The following is a 13,029-nucleotide window of genomic DNA, read 5'->3' on the forward strand; positions in this document are numbered from 1 at the left end:
ATTAAGTTGTTAAGATTTTAAAAATTGATTTTGAAGAAAAAAATTGAGAAATTGAACTGACTTTCCAATGCTTGGAGAAGATTCGAGATGAGTCCACTTCTCTTGAAGCTACTAAAGACAGATAAAGTAGATGAACTTTGAAATCAGGCTTCTGGAGGAGGCCCATGGTTGAGCTCTATGTATATGAAGAATTGACTGGAGTGCTATAAGAAACAATTATCTTCACAGTGGAGGAAGGAGAACACATAGGTGATTTAAAAGTATAAATTGAAAATGAACTTTAGAACTATTGGCAGAGCACCCTTTTCCAGAATTGTAAAGGCCTAGATGTATTTCTGATTTCATATATATTTTTTTTTTTTGGGTCTGGTCGTGGGGCCTGAACTCTGGGCCTGGGCGCCATCCCTCAGCTCTTCAGCTCAAGGCTAGTGCTCTACCACTTGAGCCACAGCACCACTTCCAGCTTTTTTCTTTTTGCTTAGGTGGTGCTGAGGAATTGAACCCAGGGCCTCAGGCACGCAAGGCAAGTGCTCTATCACTGAGATACCTTCCCAGCCCCCTGATTTCATATTTTTTTAAGTTTTTGAAGACTTGTATATATACAACAGGATTTTTCTTAAGGAAAGGACCCAAGAAACAAGAAATCCTGCTATAATTTTATGCATTAAACGATTTCACGGTGAGGATGAATGCTTGTGGCTACCTGTTGATGCTTACCTTGTTTCAGATTTTGAAACATTTCAAATTTATGATGTTCAAAGTAGGGATGCTCCCCTTTTACCAGGTAGAGGACTTAAGCCAAATATCAACTGGGCTTAAATTAAAGTGTAGAGTTTCCAGGGCTATGGGAGGTTACTGAAGATAACCTCATGAAAGATAGCATTGTAGATGCTAACTCCTAAGTCCATCTCAGTTGTGGACCTGGGGCCTTCCCTGAGGAGTTACATTGAAGAAGAAACATTTTGTTCAACTACGTTTCCAGGTTGTAAGTGTCCATCCTTTTACTACGATTTCTGGTGAGAGAGGTCTTATCAATAGGCTTATCTTACCCTAAAAACCATGGTTTTGGAATATAAAGTAATTATATTAAATTTTGAGCTACATTTCAATTTTGGTGAATTTAGCCTATGTCTTCCTGAAATAGAAAGCCAAGCCTTGTTCTATTTTCCATCTTTCATTCCCTGCCACTCAGCCAATGGTATTGGTAGATTATAATGAAAGAAGTTATTTTTCTTTTAATATTACTTAACATGAAGATGTTTTGGGTTCTTATAAAGGAAGTCAATCGAGTTAAAACTACAAAAATCTTAATTAAGCACCTTTACCTCTTCTAAACCTTTACCTCTTCTAAACCTGGGGGAAACTTTCTTATCTTTAGTACATGAAATTAATAAAGGTCTTAATATTTAATTTATTTTGAATCTGCAGTTTATATTAGAATATTTTTGAGGAATGAGATTACATTGATAATTTTCTGGGAATACTGATTTCATTCTCCTGTGTTTCCCCTGGTAATAGGCTATTAATTTAGTTAAAAGGAATTTCCCAGTTTCCTCCTAAAACAGAGCAGTCCCTTCTAAAAACAGATGATTTGAATATGTCTTCTTGTAACTAAAATTTGCAACTACCAAGTGCTAAATATTTAATTCATCATTTAATTTCTTGCCTTTGGCTCAGACCATTTTAATTGTTCCACAAAATTTGCTAATCCTCAATGTGTCTAAGTGACAATACAATCTTGCTTATCAAACACTATTAAAAGGAAATCATTCAGACCTTTTTTAAATAATAAACCAAGATAGAATCAATTCTTTCAGTAAAGGATATGAAGTAACTTTTATTGATGTGAGAGTATGTTGCCATATGATTTTGATTACAGCAGTGTTCTAAGGAACATTTGTCTTTGCACCTTATTATGTCATGTAGAAGGAAAGAAATACAGGTATGAGCTGGGGAGAATATAGGCCCCTCCCTCAAAGTAGTGTTTGCCTAGCTAGGCAAACAATTGCTTGGCTTAAATTCTCAGTACTATACCCTTGCCATGCTGACACAAACACAAAATGAGGTACAAAGTTGTGAAAGATCACCATTCTATGAGAGGTTGCTTTCAATGTTTAGCAGTCTGGTAGAAAGTGGACTTTAAAGAAATGATAAGGAAAAATGAGAGGTTCTACTTAGAATTCATTTGCAGTCAATTGTCTTTTGCTAAGGTATTACTTGTATTGTACGCATCTGGAATCACAAAAGGAAAAAAGTTACTTTCAACTTTGCAGACTCAGGAAAGACTCGGGGAAAACAGACGAATGTTAACTCTTACAGAATTTGTACCACACGTAAGAGAATATAGTTTGATTGAAACACAGTAGTAGGTTGTTTATCTCCGAAAATTAAGCTCCTGGCATAAGAAGAACTGGGTACAATTTGCAATATTAATATTGGGTACTGTCAGGCTATGTAAGAGTGTATTCTGAGATTCTTTTCTTTTCTAGTGTGGATGGTACAGCTTGCAAAATTTTCCTGACACACAAAGCAAGAAGAGCGATATTTAAATGTAACATAACCACTGTGCCTCTTTACCCATCAATGTGAACTCACTCCACTGCCTTTCTTCTGGGCTCACTTGAATCAGACATTGGAAAAACCGACGTGTATATGAAGAAATAAGTATTTTTTTCACAGCCATTGCTCTTTGTAATGGCTGTGCTAAATTTCAAGCACCTAATTTTTGGAAGTTCCAGTGAGCTCTATGGAGGATCTCAGACACTGTTAGTCTTCCTTCTGATCCCATGTTGCTTGACACGAGATTTCAGGGCAGCTCCTATTATCCCAGACAAGCCTCTCATCTGGGCCTGGAATGTCCCAACTCAACCGTGTGCTACAAAGTTTAAGGAACCAATTGACATAAGCCTATTCTCTTTAATAGGGAACCCTATGAAATCTGCGACAGGGCAAGACGTAACACTATTCTATGTTGATAGACTTGGCTACTACCCTTACATTGATCATCACAACAAAGAAATATATGGGGGAATCCCCCAGCTAGGGTCTTTACAAGAACATCTGACCAAAGCTAGAGAAGACATTTTGCATTACATACCAACAGACAAATTAGGCCTAGCTGTCATTGACTGGGAAGAATGGAGACCCACCTGGGACAGAAACTGGAAACCTAAGGATATTTACAGAAACAAGTCTATTGAATTGGTTCAGCAACGCAATGTTGACCTCACTTTAAAAGAAGCCACCCAGATAGCCAAAGAGGAATTTGAAACGATGGGAAAGAGTTTCATGTTAGACACTTTAAAATTGGGAAAATCAGTTCGACCTCAACAATTATGGGGTTATTATCTCTTTCCAGACTGTTACAATCATAACTATAGAAGAGTTGATTACAATGGACATTGCCCTGAAATAGAAAAGAAAAGAAATGACGCCCTCCACTGGTTGTGGGAAGAAAGCACAGCCCTTTACCCATCCATTTATTTACATAGTGATTTAGGGTCCACTCACAAGGCTGCAGTATTTACTCGAAATCGTATACAGGAATCTATTAAGGTTTCTAGAGTGCGTGATGTTAAACGTCCACTCCCATTTTTTGTATATATTCGCCTAGTGTATACTGATAAAACTACGATATTCCTTAATGAGGTAAGTGAACCAAATTGTGACAGCTAACAAAAAAGTTTTTAGTAAAATTCAAAAAAAAAAACCCCAAACAACCCAGTAATATTGAATGCAATGAATTTTGGCTTTTAAACTCATTTAGGAATATGCACAATGTGTTGTTATGTGCAGGCAAAATAAGAATATTTTCCTTAATTGTGTACTTTCTTGTCAATAATGGAGAAATAGATAATACAATTTATTAACTCCATTCTTTGTTGTTGTTGTTGTTTTACTTCTATAGGCCTGCTGTCTTTTAAACAGACTTAGTTATAACAGTGAGAAAACAGGCACAGTGATTTACATCTGTAATCCTGGTTAGGCAGTTCAGATTGAGAGGATACTGTTCAGGGCTACCCAGGAATAAAAGTTCATATCAAACAATAAAAAACCTGGGCTGTGAAGGTGGCTTAGTGGTAGAGTGCTTGCCTTGCATGCATAAAGCCCTGGGTTTGATTCCTCAGAACCATATAAGCAGAAAAAGCCAGAAATGGTGCTGTGGCTCAAGTGGTAGAGCGCTAACCTTGAGCTGAAGAGCTGAGGGACAGCGCCCAGGCCCAGAGTTCAGGCCCCAGGACCAACTGGAAAAAAAAAAAGGGTGGGGGGAGGAAAGAGATGCTAGGGAAAAAACAAAGGAGGAGGTAACTGCTCAATAGGAAGTGTACTCATTACCTTACTCATGTAACTGTAACTCCTCTGTACAGTATTTTTACAATAAAAAACATACATTAAAAAAAACAATAAAAAACTGGGCACTGTCTAACATCAGTTAGAGGAGGGAGGCCTAAGCTAACTTTGCCTGTGCAAAAAACAAAGCTTGATTTGAGAAACAATGAAATGGCTCAAATGGCACAGTACCAGAGCATAAGGAGACATGAATTCAACCTTAGTACTGCCAAGAAAACCAACAACACAAAACAAAATACTTAGCTCTATTTTTTTTATAGCAAGGAAACAACTATGTGAAAGGTCATGGTTGTGGAAATCAGCAGGCTTAGTTTGCGTGTCATTGTGTTTTATAAAACACCCTCATTTTTACTTCTTCACTAATCATTCTTTCTATGAAATTTGTCAGGAGGACCTTATGCATACAGTTGGTGAAACCGTTGCTCTGGGTGCATCTGGAATTATAGTGTGGGGAACGCTAGCTTGGGCACAAACTGTGGTAAGTTGTTTTGGTAGGAAATAGATGAAAAGTACTTTAACCTTCAATGTTTATGGGGATTGTTTTGGTGTGTTCTGTAAGAAAATCACTATCATACTTGGCACACACCTAGTGGCTACTCAGTCAAAATGTGTTGAATCAAAATGTGTTGTATTTGTTTACTTAGGTGTGCAGGCAGAACACTGAATCAGAAATTCAATGAAATTCAATGAAATGTTCAAGGCTACATGGCTTATAAGTAGTAAAACCAGCGTGTGTGCATAAAACTGAACTGAATGTTTCTTTTTCTGAGGGACATGCGATGATACTAGTGATGAATGTGCTGTGAATCATGCTGAACAAAGCCCAGAGCTCAGGGTCCTGCTCTAGGATCTGTAGGAAATAGAGGTCTTATTGTAATACCAGTGAGAGAGATCTTTACAGAGTTTATCACTGTCCCTTGTTCTTCAGGTAGAATAGCAATATTCTTACTTCCTTGCAGGAACTTGGAAAAGTCACACTTGAGAAATTCAAAGTAATCTCAGCCATTCTACTTATTTTGCATAATTATATTGCCTTTTAGTTTGATCTCTAATGAAAATGAGATAACAGTTGAGCTCCAAATGGCTCAGACCTGTAATTCTAGCTGCAAGCCAGCCTGAGCAGGAAAAGTTGTGAGACTCTCATCTCCAGTTAACCACCAAAAAGCCATAAGTGGGTCTGTGGTTCAAGAGGTAGGGTGCTAGCCTTGAGCAAAACTTTTCTGGGACAGCTCCCAGGCCCCTAGTTCATGCCCAAGGTTAGGAGGGCAGAAAGGGGGAGGGAGAGGGAGAGAGTAGAGGATAGAAGAGAAAGGGGAGGTGAGAGAAGAGAGAAGAGAAATATAAACTAAGGAAAATTATGTGTCTCTTGGTAAAGTCTTTTGAATAGCAGAAAATTATCTTAAAATTATAATTTCCTGAAGTATATTCTGAATTTTACTAGTAGTTTTTCAAAATGCACTAATTGTATGCTGGAAGCATTCACATATACTCCCCCACACCACTTCCTTTATAGAAGTTAAAACAGGGAGCTCCAACCTTTCTCTGAAAAGGATCATGTAGCATATTATTTGTGTCACATTTGATTTCTAGAGTCATTGGAATCATAGATCTACATTCTTTTTAACATGCCTTTCAAATCTTCTTCAGTGTTGTCTACTGGCAATAGGCCTTTAATGTTAATATGATTGTGTTCTAATTCCTGGTACTTTCTTGATGTCTCTTACACAGACTGTTCTGTATATTTCCTTTCTAAACTATGATCATTTTGAATATTAGAATTATCATTACTTTCTCTAGTCACTAGATCATTTGTAATAAATAAACCTAAGGATCCCCTTGTATCTTGCAGGCATGGTATTTAATTTAATTGATGATTAAATATTCAGGAATTTTGTAAGCCAGTTATTCAGATATATGTCAGTTTTTATTTACAATGTACTTGAGGTATTAATTTGTATTGTGCTTGTGTAAATGGCAATACTGTCTAATGGCATTATCATTACTTGTGTCACACACCACATTAGCTAGTTAGGGAGCAGTATTTATACCATAGTATATACACAAATGCTATAAGAAGCTTATCTATTAGATTAGATGAGTCCATAGGCTTCATCTAATGTAAAGTAGTGATTCTTAAATCATTTTCATCCCTTTACTCCTCTTTGTTTTTTTTAAGTCTGTATCCCTACTTCTCTGAAAACCTGATAGTGATATTACCTGTATTTGAAATGAATGCTCATATATCCTGGGTACTAGAATATTGTGTTGAAGAATATTGACAGAGACTTTGCCTGCTTGAAGATTGAGTACTTTTAAGAATACACGAGCAAGAAAAAACAACTGGCATGATAAACATAACACAGAAATAATGTAGCGAATTTGAGTTCCCAGGGAAAGTATGTGAGAAAGGCACTAGTTAGGGAAAGCACCGTTTGAGTGATAATAGGGAGTCAAAAATATTTTTTAAGTTTTTTACTGTTGTTTGTATTATTGCATTGTATTATTATTCATTTAGAGGTGATATGCAGAGAGATTACCTTTACTTACATGAGGTATTAGTATATTCCCTTCCTTTTGCGCAGTATCATCTGTTCCCCCATTCTCTCCCATTCCCTCTTTCCCATCTCTGCCCACAAGTTGTGTGGTTCACTTTCGTCAATGTCCAGTGCAGCCAGTGGGCTCTGTTGCAGCACTTTTTAACCTCTTCTTCTGAGAAGTCTCTCCTTGGCTCCATTGTCCATTTAGTGATTGGTTAATTAGGTTTGGGAGGGGTTAGTTTCTTGAGCTCCCTGTTTATACCTGATATTAGGCCTTTGTCTGATGTATTGCTGGTAAAGATCTTTTCCCAATTGGTTGGCTGTCTTTCTAGTTCAGTAGCTATGTCTTGAGCTATGTCAAATCTCTCTCCTATCTGTTGTGCCCCTGGGATTCTATGGGATTCTATTGAGGAAGTTCCTGCTTATACCTCTTAAGTTCCAATATGTCTCCTGCTTTCTCTTGCAGTAATTACAGAGTTTGAGAGTTTCTGATGTTGAGGTTTTAATCCATTTTGAGTTGATGTGGTGGGGAATCAAGGGGAAGGGAAAAAACAAAATGTTTAAATAGGGATACAGATTGCAACAATGAGACGTACAAGACACTATGTCGAAAAATGAACTTTTCAATTTAGGCAGAAGGGGTTGGGGTGGGGGGTAGAAGGGTGAGGGTGGGGGGGTAGTTGAGGAGGTGGGAGGGACGGGATGGTACGGGAAAAACAAAGGAGGAGGGAACAATGCTGGATAAGAAATGTACTCATTACCTTGCTCATGTAACTGTAACCCCTCTGTACAGTATTCTCACAAAAAAAAAACTTATTAAAAAAGATTAGAGGAAAGAGCACTGCTAGCAGAGGGCACAGTAGTGCCGTTTAAAGTGAATCTGCCATTTGAGTGAGACATGCCAAACAACATGGTAAGGAAGGGAGTCTTACACAAGAAGAAGGAAGGGTTTGACCGTAACAGACTGTATACAAGTCAAGAGAAGAAGTGGAATTGTATTCTAATCTCCATGCAAAGCTGTTGGAAAGTTAAGGAGACAGATGGTGGATTTTTTTGTTGTTGTTATTGCTTCCATAAAGGTTCCAGCAAACTTAGTGGCTTAAACAATAGAAATGTACCACATTTTACCCGTAGGTTAGAAATGCAGATGTGTCTCGGTGGGCTGATATCGAGCAGGCTGAATTCCTAGAAGAGAATCTTCAGTCGCATATTTGAAATGTTGGCTGTTTTTCAGGTCCCTGTGGCTTTAACAGTGAGAGGTCCATTACCTGATTGGTTGCGGGCCAATAGCCACTTCCATCTTCTAAGGGTCTCTACATTCATTGGCTCTTTTCCCTCTTCTGCATTCCATTAGCAGTAGTGGTTTAAGTCTGTCTTGTACTGCAACTTCTCTCTTCCTTCCTCTCGTTTCGAACCCAGCTGAAAAAGTTTCTACATTTTCAAGGACTTGTATAATTGGGAAAATCTTCTGTTCTCAAGGTATATGTCTTCAATACTAAGTACAAAGTTCTTTGGTTATAGAAGCTAATATCATCACATATTTCTGGAGATTAAAGTAGCTATACCTTTGGGAGGCCATCACTATGACAACCCGAGATGTTCTCACCAAGGAAGGTGACAAGACATTGATTCTACTGGGAGCTTCTAAGATTCCTTGCCTTTGCCCATGCAGTAGCGGATGCTTGCCAATATAACACTACCACTTCCTTTGATTTGTTCAAGGGCTAGCATAGCCAGTTCACTAGGTAGAATTGTTGATCGTGAAAATAAAGTGACTCTGTCTCCAATGTTTTATTCAAAACTGGTCTGTAGTTTTGAAAATATGTCTCAAAATGATTCATCCTGGCTACTCCTCACTCATTCTCTACCAAATTGGGAAAAGAACATGTTGCCAAAATCAAGTTGGAGTCCTCTTGCTTGCTAAGATAGAAAGCATGTATTGTCAAGATCTTGGTGTCATATCATCACCTCCCACCCCTTAAAAAGTGATTGTCATGGGGACAGGCGTGGTCAATCCTAGCTTCTTCCTGACAGGCGGAGGTAGCAGGATCCTAGTCTGAGGCTGCCCTAGGAAAAAGCACAAGACCTTACATAACAGTAAAACAGAAACAGAGATGGTGGGGGGCGGGGGCATAGCTCAAGTATTTTGCCTAGAAAGCAGAGGCGTGTACTTCAATCCCAGCACTGAGTTTCTTTTTAAATTGCTTATTGTAGTAAAAGTCAGTGCGCGTGTAATAAATACCTTCGATATTCTGACCACCTTTATACTTTTACAGAAATCCTGCTTGACCTTACGCAGTTACATGGAGTCCACAGTGACTCCTTACTTTATCAATGTCACTCTAGCTTCCAAGATGTGTAGCCAAGCACTGTGCCAGGATCAAGGTGTGTGCACCAGGAAAGATTGGGATACCGACAACTACCTTCACTTAAACCCAGCGAGTTTCACCATTGAATCTCCGCAGCCTGGACAGTACATCGTGAACGGGAAGCCCACACTGAATGACCTGCAAGACTTTTCCAACAATTTTAAGTGCAGCTGTTTTCCAAACATGAGTTGTAAGGAGAGAGATGATCTAGAAAATATCGAAACTATTAGCGTGTGCGCAACCGAGGATGTCTGCATAGAGGCGCTGATGAAGACTCCGTCTTCCGCTGCTCATTCTCACTCCAAGTCACCTTCCGCCGTGTTTCCAAGGGGTCTGAGAGGACCCCTTTTATTTCTGGCTGTCTATATGCAATACACAAGTTAATATTATTTAAAATATCTGCCATCAATACTATAAAATTCATCTTGGTCCCAAAATATCTCTATTTTTTTATTGTGAAAATACCGTACAGAGGGGTTACAATTACAGGGGCAAGATGATGATGAGTACATTTCTTATCAAGCCCTGGTGTCTCCTCCTTTGTTTCCCCTTCCCATCCCTTCCCATCTTCCCCCCCCCCCCACCAAAGTTGTAAAGTTCATTTTTATACATTACACGTTGTACATCTCATTGTTGCAAATACCTCTATTATTAATCAAGAGTTTCAAAAGAAAACTTCATCTTCCATCCAAGACTACTGGCACATCTATCACACTTGGAGAACTAGTGTTTTTCTGAGATGAGAGAAGATTTCAAAAAAGTCAAGCTATTGAGACATGGTTTCATTCGTAATTTGTCATTTGTTTAATGTGAAAACCTTTGTCTTTTAAAATGTAATTTCTCAAGTTGACAAGACTTCCTTGTTTACAGATCTGTGGGGTTTTTCCTGCTAGTTAGTTATTCTATGTTTTCAAGAAAGATAAATTTAGAAAATGATTATTCTAGAGTTATACATGGTTTAATGTCTTCAGAATTCAAAAAGCACTCACTCCGATACTGTGTTCACTCATGATTTTCAAGGTTAGTCAGTCTATTGTCCCTCTAATGGCTGACTCTAAGCATTCATTCTGCTATCTCACCTTCATATTTCATTTATAGGGCACCACATCTCATCAAGAGATTTTCTGTATTCAGAGTCTTCCTTTCAGACTATTTAGCTGTCACAACAATTTGATAGGTTATTTTGGGAAAGGTCTTTCTAAATTACTGTATCTTGTAAGTAGTGGTTCCTGGTGAACTTAACAAACACTATAATCTTGTATGAATCCCCAACTCTGAGTTCAAAACTGGAATTTCCAGAGGCACCAGCTTGACACTTTACCTATGAGTACATGGAATTACCCGTTGCACTTGCAAAACTGCCAAACTGTTTCAACACAATCATTCTACGTAGGATATTTACATTTGGAAATGAAATTTAAACTTGACATAGAGTGGTTAGAATTTGAGAGTGAAAAAAAGTTAAGTAAAGTAAGCCAGGCCCAGAAAGACAAAGATTCCAAGTTTTCACTCATATGTGGAAGCTAGAATTAGTTTATAAATATCTGAGTAATTGATTAGGGTGGTATGCAAGCGTGAAAAGTCAATTCATGGTAGAACTCAGTGTAATTCCTTAGAAAGGCAAAAATCATAATCCAACAAAATAAACACGAGGAAACAGGTACTTGAAAGGGTAAGTGGGATCAAGGTAGGGTTGAGGTGGATGAATGAAGAGAAGGAAACAAACAGGCAGAATCTCAATGAATATCCTACAAAATTGATAAAAGGGAAGGTGGCAGGTTGGGGCAGAGAGGAGCTGGGGCTCAAACTAAGCTCATGAACAGTACTCAAGACTGGCAAAAGGGGGGGGAGGGGGGCAGTACACAGGGGAGGAATCCATACTTTTTCCAAAATGAAAAAAAAAATAAACTATGCTTAAAAAAAAAAAAAAGAATGTTGAAAGAGGTGATGGCATTGTTCAAGATACACTGTCTTCATAAACTTTATTTTTAAATGAGAAGTCCTTTGTATAGCTACTAAGGGCAATAAAAGATAATAAACCCCACTATATATGTACATAAACATTTTATATAAATTTGAAATGGAGCATCCTATCAGTAAAAAGCTACTTCTGCACAGAAAGTAAAGAAAGGAAGAAGAAAACAAAAGTAGGGAAAAGATAAGGAAAAAGAGCTTGAATGCCATCCCTGGTTATAGCGAGGACACTGATTAGCATAGGATTGAAAGCAACATCTCAGACAGCAACAATTAGCCTTCAGCTCCCTGTGAAATCCAAGCTGGGTACACTTGAATACCTATTCTGCCTTGCAAAACATTACTGCAACCTTCTTGCTCTCCCTTTGGCCCTGACTTCATTTTAGACACAAAAATAAATGAAGCTGCAAAGTCATGATACAGATAAAGACCCTAAGATCTTAGTAAACTCTTTGAGGCTTTAGAGTTCCCTTGAGATCTTGTTTAACTTGTTATTCACCTCATTTCTTTATTTGTGAGCTTTGTTTACTGTCTGAATTAAGAAAGTTGCAAAGGTAGTAAAAATTACTTGTGTACACTTAAGCTCTAATAATTTATAATTTTTATAACAATTTTGAGTAATTCTAAAATTCTTTTTTAATCCTCACTTATAAGGTCATTGTCATTCATGGCAAAGTAGCTCAAAACAGAAAACTAAGAGATTCCTTTCCTCTTTATACCAATGATAACTCCTGGTTACCATTTTGTGTGGACAGTTTTATAAATTCCTAGGAATATAGACACAAATGATTGGATGTGGGTATGTCACAATGTTAGTATTGACTATAAATTGCTCTTCAAACTTGGCAATGTGTTCTAGGTGTTTTGACCAGTACATGTTTGTAGTAGTGATCACATCAAATATGACAATTATTTTAAAAAGTGTTTTATAGACATTTCATTCCCTGATGAATTTTCTCTTTCTGTATAAACAACTTTTGCAATTAGTATTGTGGGGTGTGTGTGTGTGTGTGTGTGTGTGTGTGTATGTATGTCAGTACCTTGACACTCTTGCCAGGATGAAGTAGTATTGTGGATGGGAAGGGTATATCTATTATAATTCAGATATTGCTAAATTACCTCCCAAATATTTTGTTCCAGCAAATGCCCTTACAATAAATAAGGGGTGTTCCTGTCTTATCTAGATTTTGCTTAATTTTGCTGTCATTGTTATTCTAACACGAATATGCTATTTTATATTAACTTATCTCTTAATAATGTGAACTTTTCTCATAGCTTCCAATGGTTATTGTTATTGTCCTTTCAGGTCCATTGTTTTAAAATTAAATTTTGTTTTGTTTCTCATACCCACATTTAAACACTTCTGCCACATTTTAAATTAAGATTTAGCTTTTCACCTACCAATAGTAAATATTAGGAAGACCAAAAAGTAGCTTTTAAAGAACATCTTATTTAAAGAACATCTTATTTAATTTTAAAGAACATCTTATTTAAAGAACACATCTTATTTAATTTTAAAGAACATCTTATTTAAAGAACATCTTATTATCTTGTGTAAGCCTTACATGAACATTTGACTAGGAGCAATAGCTATGTGTATATTTATATGTTTTGTGTTTATATATGTATATACATACTCTCTCTCTCTCTCTCTATATATATGTATATATGTATATATATATATATCCACAGTCACTAGGAATTGCAATTCATATATCACCAAATTTATTTTCTTTCTTTCATAGAGCAGTTGAACCTTGGAGTTTTGGCAAATCAATTTATTTTCTTTTCCCATCCCC

The 13,029-nt window shown here is 37.3% G+C and overlaps 1 protein-coding gene across 1 annotated transcript; it reads left to right on the forward strand.

The window, feature by feature from the left end:
• The first annotated feature begins 2,694 nt into the window (after positions 1-2,694).
• Spam1 (sperm adhesion molecule 1) lies at positions 2,695-9,640 on the forward strand. The gene is made up of 3 exons (XM_042695900.1): positions 2,695-3,648; positions 4,739-4,828; positions 9,164-9,640. Exons 1-3 carry the CDS (start codon positions 2,695-2,697, stop codon positions 9,638-9,640), a joined length of 1,521 nt encoding a protein of 506 aa, XP_042551834.1.
• The last annotated feature ends 3,389 nt before the right edge of the window (positions 9,641-13,029 follow it).

This window comes from Dipodomys spectabilis, unplaced genomic scaffold, assembly GCF_019054845.1.
Source record: "Dipodomys spectabilis isolate Male_0828 unplaced genomic scaffold, ASM1905484v1 ptg000197l, whole genome shotgun sequence".
Taxonomy (NCBI): domain Eukaryota; kingdom Metazoa; phylum Chordata; class Mammalia; order Rodentia; family Heteromyidae; genus Dipodomys; species Dipodomys spectabilis.

What these genes read in the sequence shown, in the direction of transcription:
- Spam1 (XM_042695900.1), top strand. Translation starts at nt 2,695, where the DNA reads ATGGCTGTGCTAAATTTCAAGCACCTAATTTTTGGAAGTTCCAGTGAG. An exon ending in CTACGATATTCCTTAATGAG is followed by an intron (nt 3,649 to 4,738) that starts GTAAGTGAACCA and finishes GAAATTTGTCAG; the next exon opens with GAGGACCTTATGCATACAGT. An exon ending in TAGCTTGGGCACAAACTGTG is followed by an intron (nt 4,829 to 9,163) that starts GTAAGTTGTTTT and finishes ATACTTTTACAG; the next exon opens with AAATCCTGCTTGACCTTACG.